General features: G+C 44.8%; 1 protein-coding gene across 1 annotated transcript in view; it reads left to right on the top strand.

Annotated features, from left to right (window-relative positions):
• SUSD5 (sushi domain containing 5) overlaps positions 1–22,594 on the top strand; it is a 44,999-nt gene extending 22,405 nt beyond the window's left edge. The window contains exons 4-5 of the mRNA XM_021071555.2: positions 4,845–5,033; positions 18,491–22,594. Of these exons, the coding sequence (XP_020927214.2) occupies positions 4,845–5,033; positions 18,491–19,782 (1,481 nt within the window). The 3' untranslated portion in view covers positions 19,783–22,594. The remainder of the gene's footprint in view (positions 1–4,844; positions 5,034–18,490) is intronic.
• The last annotated feature ends 224 nt before the right edge of the window (positions 22,595–22,818 follow it).

The following is a 22,818-nucleotide window of genomic DNA, read 5'->3' as shown; positions in this document are numbered from 1 at the left end:
ATCGAACCTGCAACCTCATGGTTCCTAGTCAGATTCGTTAACCACTGCACCACCATGGGAACTCCCCACAGCTCTTGGAGTGAAGCCCGGCAGGCAACTTTTCTCAGATTCTAAAAACTTTTAATAATGAAAAAATTTCAAACAGAAAAAGTAGAAAGGAGAGTATAACAGATACCCTTGTGCCCATCATCCAGCTTCAATAGTTATCAATATTTCGCCGATTTAGTTCCATGTATTTCTTCCACTATTTCCCCCTCTAATTTTAACACAAATGTTGGGCATCGTATCATTTCATTTTAGAGTGTTTAAAAAAATTATTTTCAGGAAGGGAAACTCAGGAGCTAGTAAAATATAGATTCCAAGTTATTGTAATCGATTTAAATTTCTCGATTGACACAGGATTTAATTGTATATGAACTTACCTAAACCTTGCAAACACTGTTATTTGCAGGGTATAAGACCCACAAGGTGGAAACCTCTCTCTAAGGCATGGATCCTTGTCAAATGTAGTTCCCCTTGGGAGAGGTTGTAAATAATTTTCAACCATTTATACCTCCTGCTGAATACATTACAAATCTTCTGGAGGGGAGTTATTTTTATATTAACTTATTTCATTGAGATACAATTTCCAAATGCACAGGTCTTAATTTTAATGACTTTTGACAAATATATATAATATTCCATTGAGAAGCAGTATATTTCCTATCTTGAACATTTGTGGGAAATCCAGAAACATTGGGTATGTGTACTCAGATTCTCAGGGGTGTTACTGTGGTTTTCCCTCAGCCAGATACTAGCCCATGACATTCTGGGATTAACATTCAGGAATAGGATCCCATGAGTCTGGTAGGATGTGAATTTGGTCTGAAGTTCCCCCTTTATCTACTCTCTAAACAGGTACCCTGCTCCTAGATTTTCCTTCCAAGGACTTGGGGTTGTGTTCCACAGATGGAGCTGTGTGAGACTGAAAGTACTTGCCAGTCCTTTTTGATAGCAACTGAGTGATGAAGGGCTTCCAAGTTTTCAGAACTAGATCCTGCAAGAGGAGAAAAGGCTGAGATGTCCAGCCTGAGTCATAAGCAGCTGAGAATGCTGGGAGAAAGAAGGAGGTTTTTGCCCCTGGAATACAAGCTGGAATTTGGTCCAGCCTGGCTTGACTAAGGCTGATGACTTTAGCCCATTCTTTTTTTTTTTTTTTTAAACTGGATTATAGTTGTGTTGATTTCAGGTATACAGCAAAGTGATACAGTTATACATGTACATATATCCATTCCTTTTCAGATTCTTTTCCTATATAGGTTATTACAGATGTTACAGCTATAGTAGGTCTTTGTTGGTTACCTATCCCATATATAACTTTGATGCATTCTTATTAGGATGCACTGCTCAGACCATGTGAACCCAGGGATGATGGCTCTCTGCTCAGAGAGTGTGCCTGGCTAATATAATAAGACAAGAAAAAGAAATAAAAGGTATACAGATTGGGAAAGAAGAAATAAAACAGTCTATTTGCAGATGACATAATCAGCAGTATAGAAAAAGTGAAAGAATTAATAAAAAAAAAAACACAGAAAACAAACAAAAAACCTTCCTGGAACTAATAATTGAGCACAACAAGTTGCAAGACGCAAGGATAATGTACAAAAGTCAGTCATTTTCTTCTAAACCAGCAATGAACAAGTGGAAATTGACATTGAAAACACATTGTCATTTACATTAGCACCCTCAAAAATGAAATAGGTATAATCTAAAAAAAATGTGTAAAATCTATGTGAGGAAAACTATAAAACTCTGTTGGAAGGCATCAAAGAAGAACTAAATAAATGGAGAATCAGTCCATATTCATGGGTAGGAAGGCTCATACATTGTCTAGGAAGGCTCATACATTGTCAAGATGTCAGTTATTCCCAACTTGATCTATAGGTCCAATGTAAACTCAATCAAAAGTCAAGCAGGTTATAGGCATTCCCGTTGTGGCTCAGCAGGTTAAGAACCCAACTAGTATCCATGAGGATACAGGTTCAATTCCTGGCCTCGTTCAGTGGGTTAAGGATCTGGCGTAATACAAGCTTCAGCGCTGGTCAAAGATGTGGCTTGGAACCAGCATTGCTGTGGCTGTGGCATAGGCCCGAGGCTATAGCTCTGATTTGACCCCTAGCCTGGGAACATCCATATGCCACAGGTGCGGCCCTAAAAAGATACACACACACACACACACATACACAAAGTCAAGCAAGTTATTTTGTGGGTGTGAAGAAACTGATTCTATAGTTTATAAGGAGAGATAAAGACCCAGAATAGCTAACACATTGTTGAGGGAGAACAAGATTGGAGTATTAATACAACTAAACTTACATAAGGACACAGAAAGCAATACAATGTGGTATTGGTGAAAGAACAGACAAATATCAATGGAAAAGAATAGAGAGCCCAGAAACAGACCCACACAAATATAGTTAAATGATCTTTGACAAAGGAGCAAAAATAGACTGTTTATTATAGGTGCTAGAATAACTCAACATCCACATGCAAAAGAAAAGAATCCAAACACAGACCTGGCACCCTTCACAAAATTTAACTCAAAATGGAGCGGAGACCTAAACGTAAAATGCAAAACAGTAAGACTCCGAGAAGATAATATAGGTAGAGACCTAGATGACCTTGGGTATGGTGATAACTTTTTCCATAAAACACCAAAGGCATAATCCATGAAATAAATAATTGATAAACTGAACTTCCTTAAAAACTTCTGCTCTGCAAAAGACAATATCAAGAGAATGAAGAGACAAACCATGGACTGGGGAAAATATATGCAAAAGATGTATCTACTAAAGTACCATTATGCAAAATATGCAAAGAACACTTGAAATTCAACATTAAGGAAATAAAAAAATCTCAATTAAAAATTGGCCAAAAGCCCCAAACAGATACCTCACCAAAGAAGATATACAGATGGCAGGCAAGTATATGACAATAGGCTCTATATCATATTTCATCAGGGAACTGCAAATTAAAACAATAATGAGCTGCTGCTATGCATCTAGTAGCATGGCTAAAATCCAGAACACTGATGACACCAAATGCTGGGAAGAATGTGAAGCAACAGGTACTCATTTATTGCTGGTGGGAAAGCAAAATGGTACAGCCACTTTGGAAGACAGTTTGGCAGTTTTTTATCAAACTAAACATACTCTTGCCATTCGATCCAGCAATCACAGTTCTTGATATTTATCCAAATTAACTAAAAACTTAAGTTCACATAAAAACATGGAGTTTCCGTCGTGGCTCAGTGATTGACGAATCTGACTATGAACCATGAGGTTGCAGGTTTGATCCCTGGCCTTGCTTACTGGGTTGAGGATCCAGCGTTGCCATGAGCTGTGATGTAGGTCACAGACAAGGTTCGGATCTGGCGTTGCTGTGGCTCTGGCATAGGCCAGCGGCTACAGCTCTGATTCGACCCCTAGCCTGGGAACCTCCATATGCTGCAGGAGTGGCCCTGGAAAAGGCAAAAAGACAAAAACAAAAAACAAACAAAAAAAACTTGTACGTGAATGTTTATACCAGCTTTTTTTTTTTTTAGGGCCACACATGCAGCATGTAGAAGTTCCCAGGCTAGAGGTCAAATCAGAGCTGTAGCTTCCTGCCTATGCCACAGCTACAGCAACGCAGGATGCAAATCGCGTCTTTGACCTGCACCACAGCTCACGGCAACACCAGATCCCAGACCCACTGAGGGAGGCCAGGAATTGAACCCAAGTCCTCATGGAAACTTGTCTGATTCATTACCACTGTACTACCACGGGAACTTCTGCAGCTTATTTTCATAACTGCCAAAACTTGAAAGCAACCATGATGTCCTTCAGTAGCTGAATGGATCAATGCATTTAGTACTTCCAACAATGGAATATTATTCAGTGCTAAAAAGAAATGAGCTCTCAAGCCATGAAAAGACATGGAAGAAACTTAAATGTATATTACTAAGTGAAAGAAGCCAATCCGAAAAGGCTACTTACTATATGATAAGGCAACAAATTATATGACACTCTAGAAAAACTATGGAGACAGCAGAAGGATTGGGGATTGCCAAGAGTTAGGAGGAATGTATGGATATGTAATTATACATTTGTCAAAATGCATAGAATGTAGAACATGAAAAGTGAACTCAGATGTAAACTATGGACTTTAGGTGATGATGACATGTCAGTGGAGGCTGTGCCTGAGCGGAGACAGTACCCAGGACCTCTCTGTACCTTCCATTCAATTCTGCTGTGAACCTAAAACTGCTCCAAAAATTAGTTCATTATATTTTTAAAAAGCAGGTACTCAGTAATAAATGTGATGTAATCCCATTTATGTTAAAACACACACATACAGTTGTGGGTATGTGTGCATCTATAGCTATAGCTGTACTTATTTGTATACACTAAACCTGTAACAGTGTTACCCTTGGGGTTGAGGTTGGGGGAGGGGTGAGGCACTCTCTGCTCCACTCAGTCTATTTCAGCATTTGACAAAGAGTACCCACCACTTATGCAAATAAGGCCAAAAGGAGCTCACTGCTTGGGCATATGTGTCTGGGTCCACCTTGCAAGGAGACATGAGAAGGGAATGTTGCCTGGCAATTTAAAAATACAAAGTTGTAGCACTTTGCAGCACATTTAATCATTCATCTATGCCCAGCATTCCTCCAGGTCCAGAGGATACCAGGATGAAGGAGATCTCAGTTTAGGGGGCAGGCAGCACCCTCAGGGAGAGGAGTTTGCTTCTTAAGATTGTTTTTCCTCCCAGACTGAAAAGTTCTGCAGAGTTTGGGAAAACTGATTGTGATTCCTTGTCCTCAGAGAAGCCTTGTGGAGACCCACCCTCGTTCCCACACACCGTCCTGCAGGGACGCACCGGCTTGGAGATGGGGGATGAGCTGCTGTACGTGTGCGCCCCGGGCCATGTGACTGGCCGGCGCGAAACGGCCTTCACCTTGCTGTGTAACAGCTGCGGGGAGTGGTACGGCCTTGTCCAGGCCTGCGGGAAAGGTAAGCCGTGGGCTGCCCACCTCCACCTGCCCACCTGCTGCCAGCACAGCGGCTCCAAACCACTAGCCTGTCTCTACAGGGGTACCCTTGAAGGAGGCTCCCAGACCTTCCCCGAGTCCTGGGCTTGAGAACATCTTTGCTTGGGGGCCATGGCGACATTTCACAGGCACTGTGCACCCCACCCCTCCCCAGCTCTTCATCTTCCAGGCTGGAGGTAACGAGTAAAGCAAACCCTGTCTTCTCAGAGGACAGAACTGTTGCTGGGTCAACTTTCTGGCTTTTCCCCCTAGAAACCTGATCAAGATGGACTTCCATAAGCAACAATGCTCATGGTAAAAATGTTTCCGGATTGGTAAAGTGGGCTGGGGGGGGGGGGGCTGTCCTGAATAGACAGCCTTGGGCTTCCTCAAGTGTGATTCTTGTGCCTGGGGACCCTGAGAGCTTTGTAACGGGGTTGTGACAAGAACTACTGGCTCTTGTGGGGCATGGGACTTTGTAAACCAGGGTGGGTCCACAGTGCCACACGCGAGTGCTGTCCTCTTGCACTTGAGCAATCACAGGGGTGGAAAGTGGAGGGTGAAACAGGACAGTACCTCCAGGGCAGCTGTAAGGACTGTTTCCCTGCCTTGCTTTACTCCCTGGGCTGCCCAGCGAATCTGAATATTTGGCTGAGGCTAAAAAGACTCCTGGTGGGCACTGAGCTCCCCCAACCTGATCTGATTTCTCCAGATGCCCCCATTTCATCATCTTCCTATACCTGGGGCAAGGCTTCTACATCCCACCCCTGCCCAGCCCCCTGGGAATTCTCCCAGTAGCAGAAATCACTCTGTCCTTTAACTTCTACTCCTACCTGGATCTCATGCCAGGCCCTGAATTGTTCCTTGGCCTCACAGGGCTCCTCTCTGTCCAAGATCCTTCAGGGACCACCTTCCTGATCCCTCACCCGTGACATCTGGGTACCAAGAGGAGGCTGCACTATATAGAATGATGACTCCAGCACCCCAGTGTTACTGAATTTATAAGTTAGTTGTGCTTAGACGGTCTCCTATGGGAGAACCAGGGTGAGACTAGGGCACTGTCTTATTGGCGAAACTCATCCAGGTTGTTGCCCGAGCTGTGATTTGTTGTGTTCGTTGCAATTTAGTATCCACAGTATGAATACACAGCCCCTTATCGCTGCTGGTGGTCCTTTGGCTTCTTTCTCTGTTATGATGGTTGCCGTCTTCACTGCAGTGATCATTCTTGTCCATATCGTTCAGTTTGCATGTCAACACATTTTTCTTGGTTCTTGGGAGTGGAGTCACAGGTGTCTGTCCAGCTTTTGTGGATGCTGCCAGAGCATTTTCTTTTTTTTTTTTTTAAGCTATTTTTTTCTTTTTTAGTTGAAGTATAGTTAAACAATAATGTATAGGTTAACAGGTGTACAGTTTAGCGACTCAAATTTTTAAAGGTTTTGGATTTCCCATCGTAGCGCAGTGGTTAATGAATCCGACTAGGAGCCATGAAGTTGCGGGTTCGATCCCTGGCCTCACTCAGTGGGTTAAGGATCCAGTGTTGCCGTGAGCTGTGGAGTAGGTCGCAGATGCGGCTCAGATCTGGCATTGCTGTGGCCGTGGTGTAGGCCAATGGCTACAGCTCTGATTAGACCCCTAGCCTGGGAACCTCCATATGCTGTGGGTGTGGCCCTAGAAAAGACCAAAACAAACAAAATTTTAAAGGTTTTACTCCATTTATAGTTATTATAAAATATTGACTATATTCCCTGTGTTGTACAATGTATACTTGTAGCTCATTTTTAAAAAAATTTTTATTATGATTGATTTACAGTGTTCCATCAATTTCTGCTGTACAGCAAAGTGACCCAGTCATACACATATATACATTCTTTTTCTCACATTTCCTCCATCATGTACCACCACAAGTAATTAGATATATAGTTCCCTGTGCTACACAGCAGGATCAGAGCATTTCTACAGTGTTTGGACCACTTTACTCTCCTACCAGCTGCATATCAGAGCTCTGGTCCAGTATCCCACCAACCTTCAGGATTAAGAGACTTTTTACCTTTATTGCCAATCCGGTGATTACTTTGAGGTGACCCGTAACATCCATTTCTCTCCTTGAACACTTACCACATGCAAATCAAGCATTAGCATTTCTTCAGTCAAGTGTCCATCCAAGATTGTTGCCGATTTTTCTGATTTGAATTATTTACACGACATAGGATTTCTTTTTTACATAAAACTTTCTTAATGTGTTGAAATTCTCTCTTCCATTCTGTGGCTTATCTTTTTCCTCTTGAAGCGTTTTTGGATGAATAGTGAGATTTCGTTGTTGTCTTAAACTCTCTCCACACCTTTTAAGATTTGTTTTCTAGGAAGTTCCCGTCATGGCTCAGTGGTAACGAGCCCCACTAGTATCTATGAGGATATAGGTTCCATCCCTGTCCTTGCTCAGTGGGTTAAGGATCCAGCATTGTGGTGAGCTGTGGTATAGGTCACAGATGCATCTAGGATCCTGTGTGGCTGTGGCATAGGCTGGCCATAGAGGTGCAGCTCTGATTTGACCCCTTGCCTGAGAACTTCCATATGCCGTGGGTGCGGCCCTAAAAAGAAAAGAAAAAAAATTTTTTTAGTGGCTAGATCGATACTTTCATAAAATGCAATAAAAATGAATTAACATAAAACCAAAGCAAAGATACTCCAAATAGAAACAAAAATGGTTCATTAAATAGACACAAAATGCCCCTGTCAAAAGCTTCTAAAAACTTCCTACTTGCCTTGTTGCATACTAGTAACAAAGTTACAGACTGGGACAAATCCTGAAGCACAATTTGAGCCATCTTCTAGCACTTTCCTCTGTTGTTGCTGCTTAATGGCAGGCAGAAGCTCCTGCCAGTTCTAATGGATTCACCTGTCCGAGAAAATCAGGCAGAAGACTTGACTTCCTGTTTGTTGAAATGTCTTACCTCAAAGTAGACCTGAACTCACCCTGAGATGTCGGCGAGCTGGCTATATTTCTGGTGAGGCACTGAGGCTGTAGCATCCGATGAGCCACACCCATCACCCAAATGAGTTGTTTACTGGCCCCAGTAGAGTGAGAACTAAATGCAGGTCTTGTGTGTCTGGAATGGTGTTTATTTTCTCACCACAAAGCAGAGTTGTTGGAGCTTTCAGCTGCTGGGCAGGAATTTGGGTTTCTACAGTTGGCTGAACATACAGACCGTTACAATTTTCATTACTCTGTAGATTTAACATTTAAAGTGTCTGTGTCATTATAAGAAGTGCACGCACGTGTGTGTGTGTGTGTGTGTTTTACAAGAATATCATCCACTTTGCATTTATTTTTTACTCCACTCTACATTTATTTTTCCAGTGAACATCAACTTTTTTGATTAAGGAACTGCTTCAAATTGGAGAAAAGGCATCCTGAAAGAGTGGGCCAAACAAGGGTTTTGGAGATGGACCCAGCTGGGTTGGGACAACAACCCTCCTTGTACAGCTGGTTGGCCATTCATTCATTCACTCACTCTCACTCACTCCCTTCATTTGGCAGGATCCGAGGTACTGTGATTAACGCCCCAGCCCTAAAGGAAACTAGTAATCCGGGTGCCTTGGAAGAGACAGAAAAGCAGTAGATGTCGGGGTAGAAGGGAAAGCTTGAAAACAAGGTATCACAGAAGGTGAAATGTGAAAGAAAATGTGTGTTTCCAGGTGGAAGAAGTGCTCCATGAGCTCAAAGGCTGGATTTATTCTAGATCCAGTAAATGGGAGCTAGAAAGTGTGCATTGGTTTCACAATCTAAGCAGTTTCTGGCAGCTTTGAGTTTTCAGTGTGTATCTCGGACGTGAGCTGCACCTGGGCCACATGCAATGAGCACAGGAGTGAGCTGGAGTGAGGAACAGAGCCAAGAGCAGACAATTGCTGCTGTTCACCCAGAGGACGGGGATGGGGTGGTGGGCAGGCAGAGGAGAGACAAAGAGTAGAGATGAAGGAGGATCAGGGGGCCAGAGAGATGGCGGCCTTATTTTATTTTGTCTGCATGCTTGTTCCAAGATGGGGAACACATCACTCAGAACAGGACCTGTGATGAGGACAGAGCTCAGTGATGGCTCCTTCTTTCCCCTCTCCTCTCATGCTGACCCCAGAGGGTGTCAGGCCCCCTCACTGAAGGGATTTGTGAGATGCTGGCTCCTGGCTTCCTCATGTATTATTGCCTCCAGCTCCTTTACAACAGATAATCCAAGGCAGTCTGTGACTTCAGCTGTCTAGAACTTGGGTGAGAAATTTGTCTCTGCCAGCAGGCATCTCAGATTCTGGAGACAGAAGCTGGTCCCTCCAGCGAGGTGTGGCCCAAGTGGCTTTAGACTTGAGGGAGACCTGGTGGGCAAGCTGCTGGTGACTTCCTAACATGTGGCTCCCAGGCATTCCAGACTGGTGTCCCCAGCTGTCTCACCTCTCCAGGGGGCACTTGTCACCTCTGCACTGGGCTCAGCTACTGACCCTCCCTCCACATCATGTGGCCGTCAAGGCTCCCCCGCTATCCCCACCTCAGAGTGTTCCTTATGTTTCCTGTGAGCTGCTGGAACCCACTCAAAGTGCTCTGGTAGAACCTGCCCCAGGAGTTCCTCTGCTGAGGTCGTGGTAGAGTCCCTGCCCCTTATTCCCCTCATGACCTCTTCAGGCCCAGAGAGCCTCAGGCTTGGGTACCTTGGAGGTCAAGGCTTAAAAGAACTTGGAGCTCAGATGAATTGGGGCTTAGGGGCTCAGGGCTACTCTGGAGTGTTTTGCTCAGATTGGTCATTGTTTGGGCATCTTGAATATAGCTAGATGATTTGGATTGGGATCTCTAGGAGCAGAGCCTATGCAGACATGCATGCCTCGTTGAGGAGCAAAGGCAGTGAGGGAGGCGGTAAGGATGTGGCTTCAGCTGGATCCTTGCTTTGCCTGTGAGTATGAATTGCACCCCAGGCTTGGCCCCACTTGGAAGCAAGGGCACCAGCTGGAGTTCCTCCACATCAGTCTGTCATGGGCTGCAGGCTGCTGTGCACAGAGGGCAAGGCAATTTGTAATCCCCCAAGTGAGGCTCCTATTCCTTCAAGGGCAGTTCCCCAAAGGAGGGAAAGCTGTGAACCCTGGGCTGCCATCACTCTCAGCAGCTGGGAGATAGATGCCTTGGCCTGGGAAAGGGGGATGGCACCAACAGCACCCACAACAGAGAACTTAGTTGGTTATTAAAGCATCAGTTCAGCAGAGCAATGATTTCAAAATAAATCCATTAATAAGGGGGGGACAGCCTGAACGAGCGTGGTGACAGTTAAACTTTGTGATGGTGAGTAAGCATGAAGGCACGGGGGTGCATCCAGCTGGGAGGTCAGTGAGTGGCTGATGCAGGAGGGTGCCTCAGCCTCACACCACCTGGGCTGTGTGTTCACCCTGACATTAGGATCCAGCCTTCAGTGGTGCTGGTGAGATCTTTCACTTAAGCACAGGGAATTTAGCCTTGACCATCAAGCTGAACGGATGCGGGAGTTCCTGTTGTGGTGCAGTGGTTAACGAATCCAACTAGGAACCATGAGGTGGCGGGTTCGATTCCTGGCCTTGCTGAGTGGGTTAAGGATCTGGAATTGCCATGAGTTGTGGTGTAGGTTGCAGACGAGGCTTGGATCTGGGAACCTCCATATGCCATGAGAGCAGCCCAAGAAATGACAAAAAAAACAAAAACAAAAAAAAAAAACAAAACAAAACTGAACAGATGCAGACTTCTTTAACTGCCATTTTCTCCCCTTTGCGTGTTGGTATTTCTCTAGCTTTGGTTCCTAGAATCCAGATCTTGGTCTGATTATTTCATTTTCCATTCTCCTATCTGAATCCACACATCGTCTTGGTTTCCATTCCCACTGGGGCAGCAATCTCATACCTCTCTAATGTTCTCAATATCCAACTATTGCTGGTTGTTGCTCTGATTACAGAAAAATCCTGGTGCTTTTCTCCTCTGACGCGTTATGTGCAGCAGATTTCCCTCATGCTATGTTTGGTTTTCTTTGGGCTTCTTCTTCTTCCTCTTCTTCTTCTTTTTTTTTTTTTTTTTTTTTTTTTTAGGGCCACACCCTCAGCGTATGGAAGTTCCCAGGCTAGGGGTCGAATCAGAGCTACAGCTGAAGGCCTACACCACAGCCTCAGCAATGCAGGATCAGAGTCACATCTGCATCCTACACCACAGCTCACGGCAACACCAGATCCTTAACCCACCGAGCGAGGCCAGGGATGGAACCCGCATCCTCATGGATACTAGTTGGGTTCGTTACTGCTGATCCACAACAGGAACTCCTCATTTTGTTTTTTAACAACTCTATTGAGGTTTAATTTGCATACAATAAACTTCCCCCATTTAAAATATATAAGAGTCTCTGAGTTGTCACAGATGTGTACACCCATGAAACCACCACCAGAACCAAAATGAGAACATTTCCATCTCCCTCAAGTTTCTTTGTGCTCCTTTCTCCAAGAGGAGTTTTCCACCCTTTATCACTCTTCATCTTCACAAGTCTGAAAGTAGAAATGACCAGCTCCAACTGGCAGATGGGAAAACTGAGGTCCAGAGAGGTTCAGTAAGCTGCTGCATCAGACAGCCAGAGAGAAGCAGAGCCAAGATGTAAAACCAGACACGTCTCACTCCAACATCTGTGTGGTGTGTGTGCTTCTCCAGGGGCCTCTATCAGCATGAGAGGAGCTCAGGGCTTGCTTTGCAAACTAGCTATTCCCTCCCTAAGTTCCTCTGCTATTTTCTCCCATTTCTAAAGCCCTTCTTTTGTTTTCTTAAATTAACTTCAATTTCTTTTTTTTCCCTTCATCTTCTAGACTTCCTTCATAGAATAAAAGCCAGAGACTGCACTGAATTTAGAAGTTCCTTGTCAATATTGCCATATTTGTTCAGAGGTTCATTGAACCCGTGGTTATTTCTGGCTTGTCTGGTTGTCTTTTTTAAAATTGCTATTTTTAAAGGCTGTGTAGCCAAGAGCAGAGGGAAAAAAGAAGGCGTGTGTGGGCTTCCAGAAATGCAACAACATGAAAAAGAAAAAGATGCAAAGTGGCAGCACTGGGAGAGCCCAGGGTTCTGGGCTCCAGCCTGTGCACTCTGGCCCCTGATAAAGGACTGGCAGTGCCTGAGCCACCCTTCCCCTGTATTCCTGAGTTCTATCCATCTATAGTCTTCTGTTTTCCTAAAAGTAACGGTTAACTGTAAAACACACAAGGAATGACCTGATTTTTGCCAAGAGAGCCATCAAGTTTACATTTCCTGCCCCCGTTGGTTTAAATCAGAGGGCCCAGCGTTGTGCTGGCCCAGGCTTCAGGAGAGCATGGGGGAGGGCAGGGCTGAGGAGCTGCTGACAGTTAAGGAGAACAGGGACTCAGGAAAGCAGAGAGAGGTGAGAGAAATAGCACCTCCACAGGCAAAGGGCTGGGCTTCCCCATCTTGACGCAGAATGTAATTTGGGGTTGAAATTCAGTGAGTAACGAACTTTCCCATTACTCAGAAGGGGCAAAACAGGCTTGGGAGACTTTGTCATGAGTAGACTCTTTGTAAACGGTTGGTGTCCCTGTCTTCGTTTGAGGTTTTGGCAAAACTGTGACAGAGTGAGAAACTGTTTCTGAGCCAGGCCTTGACCTGCCAACATGGGCATACAGGAAGAGCTTGGCTCGGGGCCCAGGGCTGCTGACCAGGGATGCTCTAGGCCCAGAAGCTGCAGACAGACAGACATATACGCAGAGCTCAGACTGACCAAATGGGTCCAGGTCAAGGCAGGCCAACCACAGCAGGAGTGGGCTGACCTTTCCCAGACCCCTAGCTCTAACATGAGGCCCTGGGCCAGTGTTTCCTGCACAGGGAGAGGTCAGGGAGGAGAAGATGGCTGATGTCCTGCCTATATTCCAGGTGTCTTCTGACTTCATGAAATACTTAAGCTCATGGGGTAGGTTACATGGGAGAAGCAATTTAGCCGACACTGATTATGCCCAGTACTGGGACTAAGATGTTCATTGCCATTCTTTGCTACTGTCACAAATCAAATAGCGCCCTGGATGATGGATTTCTAGAGTGAATCAAGATTGATCACAACGGGCTTCCATCACTCCCTTATCACCTCTCCATGTGCTCATTTATTCATTCAACAAGCATTCCTAGAGTGTCTGCTCTATTCCAAGTACCCCTCTGAGTGCTGGGGAGACAAAGGCAGCATGTGTCCCTGTTCTCAGAGTTCCTGGGCTGGAGTTGCTGTACAGTGAGAGCCAGGTTGTGTGCCCAGGGCAGGGTCACCAAAAACAGAGATGGATGCTGTCCCCACAGTTCCCACAAAATATTACTCCAAAATGAGACCATTTAAGGTTTATGTCTCAAATACCATCAAGGTTTTGATTGGTTTTCCTCTGTCCATAAAAGGGTGAGACGTGTCTCTAAAGTATTCCGAGCCGACCCCCTTATCATAAATACCTTTCATTTTACAATGACAGCCCATTTCTAATATTTATCATGGTTGTTATTAGGCCACTGTTTTCATCACAAATATATAAATAGATATATAAAATAGATAACCAACAAGAACCTACTGTATAACACAGGGAACTATACCTAATATCCTATAATAATCTGTAAGGGAAAAGAACAAATATATATAAATATATTATATATATAAATCATTTTGCTGTACACCTGAAACTAACATGACATTGTAAACCAACTATATTTCAATTTAAAAAAAGAAAAAAGAAAGAAAATATAGAGATAATGAGTATACTAAACTCAAGTAAAACAAAAAATCAGAGATTCCAGCAGCAACTGGTTTACAGCTTAATGTTTATGTAACACAGCATATTCTTGAAATAATTCAAAGTACAAATGTCTTAAGAAGAATGAATGCCTACTATCTCTATAATTGATGTCTTAACAAAATATCAGGTTGTTGAATTATGGTTTTTTTTCCCTCAAAGATTATAGCCATAGTTTTCTCTTCTTGCCTTTGAAATGCTGAGGAGAAATGGTAGGCAAGCCTGCTTAAATTTTTGTTCTTGCACGTGATTTGTCCTTCCTGCCTGGATGTCAGCTGAATTCTTTCTTTAACCTTGTCATTCAGGAGTCAAACTCTGTGTCAGTTTTTCCTGGAACATGGTGTGTATTTAGGGTTGTTTGTTTAATTTTTATTTAGGAATAGCACAAATACAGAACGTTTCAAAAGTCAACGGTTATAAAAAAAAAAAAAGTTAACGGTTATGAAGCTCCATGAATTGTCATACCATAAATCCACCCGTATAATCATTACCCAAGTCAAGAAACAGGACATCACTAGCAATCCAAAGACTCCTAGTGTTCTCTTCCAGTCACCACTTCCCTGAGAATAACCACTATCCAGACATCTAAAACCGTGGTTATACTGTCCCTGCTTGAACTTTGTTTCAGTGGAAGCACAGAGTGTGTTTTCTTGTGTTGGGCTTCCTTTGCCCAACGTGATGTCTGAGACACACCCGTATTGTTCTATGGAGCTGTAGTTCATTTTTTTCCTTTGCTATGGAGTATTCCATTCTACCGTTTGTTTGGGTTTTTTGGCCACAGCCCTGACATGTGGAAGTTCTCTAGCCAGGGAGTGAACCTGCACCACAGTAGCAAGTCAATTCTTAACCTGCTGAGCCACCAGGGAATTCCTCCATTCTACTGTTGATGAATATTTGTTGTTTCAAGTTTGGCGAGATTATAAGAACATTCCTGTGCAAGTTTCTTGGTGCACGTGTTACATGCATTTTTCTTAAGTATGTACCTAGGAGTTAAGGTGCTGGGGTTATATAAGTTCAACTTTAGTAAATAATGCCTAACTAGTGGGATGGAAATGCTATAAAAGTGGGTTGTGATGACCATTGTACAACTATAAGGGTATTAAAATTCACTGAGTAATTTAAAAAGAATCCATGGACTAGGAAAAAGAGGAAGACAAACAGAATATAAGAAAACTAAACATCAGGTAACTTGACTTGGAGTTCCCATTGTGGCTCAATGGGTTAAGAACCCATAGTATCCATGGAACTCATAATATCCATGAGGATGTGGGTTCAGTCCTTGGCCTCGCTCAGTGGGTTAAGGATCTGGCATTGCTGCAAGCTGCAGCATAGGTCACAGGGGCAGCTTGGATCTGGTGTTACTGTAGCTGTGGCATAGGCCGGCAGCTGTATCTCCAATTCCCCCTAGCCTGGGAACTTCCATATGCTGTAGGTGTGGCCCTAAAAAACAAACAAACAAACAAAAAAGTCAGATAACTTGGCTTCAATCTGGCTGCCATCAGTTACTATCCTTGTGGCTTTGTAAATTAAACAGCTAAGCCTCATTCTTCTCCTTTATAAAATGGGAGTAATAATACCTATTTCAGAGGGTATTGTGATGCTCAGATGAGATGATTCAAATATAGAGGGAGTTAGCTATTAACTCTTCGCTTAGATAGAAAATGTTGAATGTTAAGAATGTTGAATGTTGTAGATGGAACATGATGGAGGATAATGTGAAAAAATGTATATAAATGTATGGCTGGGTCACTTTGCTGTAAAGCAGAAATTGACAGAACATTGTAAATCACTTATAATAAAAAAAGGTTTTTTTAAAGAAAAAAATTAATGGCTAACCAGTTTTAGAAATGGGTATGCCAGTTTATAGGCACATCTCAGAGATATTGCAGGTTCAGTTCCAGACTACTGTAATAAAGCAATGTGGTTCAAACAACCCAATCAAAAAAGGGGAGGAAGATCTAGAGAGACATTTCTCCAAAGACTGACAGATGGCAAAAAAAAAAAAAAAAGGTGAAAATATGCTCAACACCACTAATCATTAGAGACCCACTAATTATTAGAGAAATGCAAATCAAAACTGCAATGAGGAGTTCCTGTCGTGGCGCAGTGGTTAACGAATCCGACTAGGAACCATGAGGTTTCGGGTTCGATCCCTGCCTTTGCTCAGTGGGTTAATGATCCAGGCGTTGCCGTGAGCTGTGGTGGAGGTCGCAGATGCGGTTCGGATTCCCGCGTTGCTGTGGCTCTGGCGTAGGCTGGTGGCTCCAGCTCCGATTCGACCCCTAGCCTGGGAACCTCCATATGCCACGGGAGCGGCCCAAAGATATAGCAAAAAGACAAAAAAAAAAAAAAAAAAAAAAAAACAAAGAACAAAACTGCAATGAGGTAGCATCTCACACTGGTCAGAATGGCCATCATTAAAAAGTTTACAAATAACAAATGCCAGAGAGAGTGCGGAGAAAAGGGAACCCTCCTACAGTCCTGGTGGGAAAGTAAGTTGGTGCAGCCACTATGGAAAACAGTGTAGAGATTCCTCAGAAAACTAAAGACAGAGTTACCATATGATCCAGCAATCCCACTCCTGGGCATATATCTGGATAAAACTAATTTTAAAAAATAAATGTACCCCTCTGTTCATTACAGAGCTGTTCACAGTAGCCAAGACATGGAAACAACCTAAATGTTCGCCAACAGATGAATCAATATAGAAGATATGGTACATATATACAATGGGATATTAGCCATAAAAAAGAACAAAATAATACCACTTGCAGCCATATGAATGGACCTAGAGGTTAAAGGAAGTAAGTCAGACATAGAAGGGCAAATATCAGAAAGACAGAACTGCCACAAATATTCTGAGAAGATGACCAATATGGAGACCCAAACAAACACTCCTCAACATGCACTGTCCATCACCACAGACACACATCAGAACCAACTGGCAAAATGCCCAAATAGCACTTCCTGCTCAAAAGAGAAGTTTTGAAGTGCACACCACAGGACTTACTGGGTCTGAGGCTCGTCAGCTGGTCCAGACGCATCTTTCCATTCCACCAAGGGAAAGTGGAAGTTGAGCAGCCAGTGCCAAGCAGGAGAGAAACAGGGAGGGTCCCCAAAACAAACGGCTTCAGCAGTTGCGAGGAACTTCCCCCCAGACCTCCATCTGGAGCCAGCAGCCAGGCAGCAGCAGGCTCATGGCGGCCAGCCGGGTGCTATCATGGCAGCGGTTCTACTTGGAAAATCCAGGGAGCCAGATCTCGTGAGAGCGCAGCCTCAGCTGAGCACCAAAAACGTAGCTAAAGTGGGGCCAGCTGCTACTGCTTAGAAGCCAATAAAGGGGCAAAGTTGGCAAAAAGGAAAGTTTAACTTATTTGGGAGTCCAGCAACTGTGGTGGGGGTGGGGAGGAGACCATAGGGTCCAATTCCATTTCAACACACGCAGTCTTAAAAAGTACTCCCGTTTGGGAGTTGCCTTCATGGCTCAGTGGGTTAAGAACCTGACTAGTATCCACGAGGACACGGGTTCAATCCCTGGCCTCGCTCAGTGGGTTAAGGATCTGGCCGTGAGCTGCAGCATGGGTCACAGACGTAGGTCAAATCCCGTATTGCTGTGGCTGTGGTATAGGCCGGCAGCTGTAGCTCTGATTAAGCCCCTAGCCTGGGACCTTCCAAATGCCGCAGGTGTGTCCCTAAAAAAGGAAAAAAAAAAAAAAAAGTACTCCAGTTTTACAGTAAATCTTAAAATCTTGTAGGGTACATGCTCCAGCTTTCTCTTCTTTTTCAAGATTACCTTGCCTATTCTTGGCCCTTTGATTCTTGTAAACTCTACCATCAGCTAATCAATGTCTGAGATTTTTATTAGGATTGTATTAAATCTATGTAGATCAGTTTGGGCGGAGTTGACAATTTGACAATTTTGAGCCTTCTGTTATACAAACATGGAATAGCCTTCATTACTCAAGGCTTTAATTTTGCTCAGCAATACTTTGTACCATTCCATGTAGAAATCTTACACATCTTTTGTTAGATTTATTCCAGGGAGTTTTGGGGTGTTTTATGCTCTGGCAAATGGCATCTCTTAAAATTTTTGTTTTCTGTTTATTGTTTGTATATAGAAATACAGTTGGGGAGTTCCCGTCGTGGCGCAGTGGTTAACGAATCCGACTAGGAACCATGAGGTTGCGGGTTCAGTCCCTGCCCTTGCTCAGTGGGTTAACGATCCGGCGTTGCCGTGAGCTGTGGTGTAGGTTGCAGACGCGGCTCGGATCCCGAGTTGCTGTGGCTCTGGCGTAGGCCGGTGGCTACAGCTCCGATTCGACCCCTAGCCTGGGAACCTCCATATGCCACGGGAGCAGCCCAAGAAATAGCAACAACAACAACAAAAAGACAAAAAAAAAAAAAAGAAATACAGTTGATGTTTTATGTTGACTGTGGACCCCGTGTCCTTGATAAACTCACCTGCTAATTGTAACAGTTTGTAGGTTCTTTGGGATTGTCTGTGATATAGCATCTGAGAATAACAGTGTTATTTCATTTGTTCCAGTCCTTGTGCATTTGGTTCCCCTTTCAGTGTTCCATGCTAGCTCTGTGACCTCAGACCTAGGGTGGCATTTCCCTCTTTCCTTCCAGATGAGGCTGAGGCACATATTGACTATGAAGATAATTTTCCTGATGACAGATCCGTGTCCTTCAGAGAGCTCATGGAGGATTCCCGGACAGAGGTGGAGGAGGACGGGGGTCCGGGAGACGCCTCTGAGGAGGCGCCAAAACAGGACCGTCTGGTCTCCGGTTCTGTGGGCAGAGAAGACATAGCCCTCGATACGGCCTTTGTGCCGACCACAGGCTTGCCCAGCGCTGGGAGCAGTGTCCCCACGGACCTGCCAGGGTCCCGACGAAATCAGAAGTACTTGTTCTGGTTTCCTGCTGAGCCCTTCCACAAGCCTGCGTTGGAAAAGGAGATGGATGATGACACTAAAGAGCAGTTTCCTGCTGGAGACCACCAGAGTGGTACAACCTTGGCCCCAGGGGAGCCTGACACCAGGGCCACCTACGGCAGCAGAGGTGGTCCCTCACGGCCTTTTGTGGGCAGGAATGACAGCAAGGCAGTTGGTGCCGTGGTGAGCGGGAGCGATGAGTCCTGGTTAGATGGCTACCCTGTGACTGATGGCACCTGGAGGAAGCCAGAGGCTGACGAGGAGGACGAGGAGGACAAGGGGGATGGATCCGTCGGGCTGGAAGAAAGCATCCTAGTTAAAACCAGTCCGCCCATTCTTGTGGACGTTAAGGAGCCCATGAGTACCACCCTCCCACCAGCCGAGGACATAACCCACGGTTCAGGGCTTCCATCTCAAACACTAGATGTAGAAGCTTTGGCTCTCAGACCCGTGAATGTGTCTGACACCGAGGGTCCCAGCGAGGGGGATGGTGACTTGGCTAGATACTCATCAACTGTTCCTTGGAGAGACACCACGGAGAAGTCTCCCATGTCCACCCTAGCCAATGAACTCCCCAGCTCCACCCTGGAGACGGGAACCACCGCTGTGCAGAAAACGCCCAACCACATCCCTTCAACTGCAACGGCGGCCACCCAGACTCCCGTGGAAACTGCCGCCCCTGAGGTCAAGGATACCTTCCCGTACCTGCTGTCTGAGGACTTCTTGGGACAGGAAGGTGCACCGGGCCCAGGAGCAAGTGAGGAGCTTTTTCCAACCTTGGAGCCCTGTGCAGGGGATAAGTGTCCTGGCCTCAGCAGAGGCCCCATCATTGCCACCATTGTCACGGTCCTGTGCCTGCTGCTGTTCCTGGCGGGCGTGGGGGCAGTGTGGGGCTACCGCAAGTGCCAGCACAAGAGCTCTGTGTACAAGCTGAATGCTGGCCAGCGGCGGCACTACCACCAACAGATTGAGATGGAGAAGGTCTAGCCAACTTGGGTGGGCTCCCCCGCAGCCCCTGGGCAGTAACAGGAACTGTGACATGGCGCAGTGTTTATCAACACTGGTCACTCACTATAGCAGGAAACAGGTGGAGTCGGGCTCATCTTCTTTTTCTCAGGTCTTTGTTTTATAGGCTGAGAAGTGTCACACCGGGCAGGGCAGGGAGGCTTGGGCAGATCCCGAACAGGAGCATCTTCCTAACCATCTGCCCTGGAACCTGTTGCACCGAATCCCAGACCTGTGCTTCGGCTCTGCTTCTGGCGTGCAGTCAAAACTCCCCTCTTCATCATACGATTGTCTTTTTTCTTTCTGTCTTGCCTGCAGCATGCAGAAATGCCTGGGCCAGGGATAGAACCCCCGCCACAGCCATAACCCAAGCCACAACTGGACAACCCTGGATCCTTATCCTGATATACCACCAGGGAACTCCATGTCTTCTTTTTTTAAGAATGAAAACAATGGACTCTGCTACCTGAAATTTTTGAAATAGGCATGATAGCCTATTTCAAGGCACAGCGTTTGAAAGCAGTGTTCTTTAGGACAGAGATATTTAATTGTTGAGAGCAGTCTATGGAAGAATAATGGGTTATTTCCTTGTAATGTGGAGACGTTGCTGAGGGCAAATGAGCCAAGAACCAGGGCACAGGCTACAGCCTTGAGATCTCTTTGTTTGTTGAAACTGGAAGGAATGAACAGCTGACATTTGGTTGAGGGAGGGGATGGGAGCAGTGGTGGGACCCACACTCACCCTGTTCCCTCTAATCTGGGGAACAGCCGATCGTTTCTTTTAAAAAAACAAGGTTAGCTTTAGCACCGTTTCCTCTCAGCAGCTATGGCCTGCTTGTCCTTGACCAGTCTGTGCCTAGGCATGTCTTAGAGTTTTGGCCAGGACTAACAAAACTCAGCCCTTGGTTTCCTCTCTGAGGATTAACCATTTCTCTGAACGCCAGGAAGACGGAATGACCTAGGAGGGAAAAAATGTTTTAAGAGGGCCCAGGACTAGAAAGGATCTCAAGCATGGATACCTACTTGAGGGAGAAGCAGAGGAATTAAAAGGAATATGAAATGACCTGAGATCCTCTGTACTTGATGCTGCTGTGACAACTGTGAGCTCTGGACAAACAGCCTGAGTGCAGGATGGACACACCCTAGCTGCTGAGAAGCCAGCTCATGTTATCTCCGTCATCTTGTGATGGCTCAGTGCGTCTTGTTTATGACAGTGGTTCTCAAAGCGTGGTCCTCGGACCAGCAGCATCAACATCATCTAGGAACTTGCCAGAGATGCAAGTTCTCTGGTACCCACCCCAGACAAAGCACCCACCCTGGGGGTGGGGCCCAGCTAGCTGGGGTTTAAAGTAGCCCTCTGGGTGACTCTGATACTCACTCAAGATTGAGAACCCCTGGTTTATGAGAACATACATGCTGAGCTTTAAAGGCAGCTGAGGCTCCTGAGGCCCAGCCCTGAGGTCTGTCTTGCAGGGAAGTCAGGCTACTGCTGTGCCCCTGAGGTAGCATTTGAGGCGGCTGAAATACCATCTCCAATGGTCTCCTTTGTATTGGCACAGAAACCAAACATATGATATTTTTCTAATATGAATCGCTTGCTTAGAAAGTTTTCTGTTTGGTAAAAAGTGATGAAAGCAGAGGTCCCATTGTGGCTTAGCAGGTTAAGAACCTAACATATTCTCCGTGAGGATGCGGTTCAATCCCTGGCCTCACCAGGGGGTTAAGAATCCAGCTATGCCACAAGCTGTGGTGGAGGCTGCAGATGTGGCTTGGATCTGGAGTTGCTGTGGCTGTGGTTTAGGCCTGTAGCTGCCTAAAACTCCAGTTTGACCCAGAACCTAGGAACTTCCAGTGCCAAAGGTGCAGCTGTAAGAAGAAAAAAGAAGTGATGAAGACAACACATTTATTTTTAGACACTATGAGTCTAAGTGTTCTTGTGTAGTGTGAGAAAAATCCCAATTTATAAGCGAAAAATTGTTAGGGGTGCGTTACCTAAAGAAAATGAGTATTCTCACATGTTTTGTACCCTGCCACGTCTTTCTCGTGCAAGCTTTGGAAAAATAATAAGCTAAGTAGCTACAAAGGCAGTCTAGCATCATTCCTGACTAAATGAAGGCCTGAAGGTACGAAATGGAATACCTATGTGTCTGATGAAATCTAGAACAATAGGAACACAATGCTTTCTATGCGTAGCCAAAGCAAAATACAAAAGCCAGAGGTTGTATATATTTATAACTAGATACTTTTCTAATCTAGTACAAATAACTTTTCTATTTTTAACTATATAAAATAACCTCCATCTCAGAGTTCCCTGGTGGCTCAGGAGGTTAAGGATCTAGTGTTGCCACTGCCACAGCATGGGTTTGATCCTTGGCCTGGGAAATTCTGCATGCCTCAGGCATGGCTGAAATAAAATAACCTCCATCTCAACATGTAATATCCCAGGACTATCGACTTAATATCAACTCAAAACCAGGTAAGATTAATACAAGTGTATTAAGTTTATTAGACACATTAATTAATGTAAATGTATTATTTGGTAGAAATGAAAAATAAACCCAACACATCATTCTTAAGTTTTTATTGGTTTGGTGTCATCTAAATTAACATCATAGGATCTAAAAAACACATATAGAAAGGGAACGACTAAAACACTGTAAACCTAAATTGTATGTCACGTGTTTTTTCAGGATGGTAAATGTTTAATGCTCGTGAAAATGTGTGTGTGTGGGGAGGGGTGATTCATTAACACAAAGCTTCTGAGATATTTAAAATAAATAATTATTTCCCCAAACAGTTACTTGGTGTATTTTATTTTAAAATTTATTTTGTCTTTTTAGGGCGGCACCTGCAGCATATGGAGAGTCCAGGCTAGGGGTCAAATAGGAGCTACAGCTGCCTGCCTACACCACAGCCACAGCACGTGGGATCCGAGCCACATCTGCGACCTACACCACAGCTCACGGTAACCCCAAATCCTTAACCCACTGAGCAAGGCCAGGGATCGAACCTGTGTCC

The sequence above is a fragment of the Sus scrofa genome, chromosome 13, assembly GCF_054392235.1.
Source record: "Sus scrofa isolate SSC_HxYL_T2T_F1_AM1 chromosome 13, Sscrofa_HxYL_maternal_Yorkshire_Landrace_v2.0, whole genome shotgun sequence".
Lineage (NCBI taxonomy): Eukaryota > Metazoa > Chordata > Mammalia > Artiodactyla > Suidae > Sus > Sus scrofa.
The sequence above is the reverse complement of the archived record's forward strand: the minus strand, read 5'-3'. Positions and strand labels throughout refer to the sequence as shown.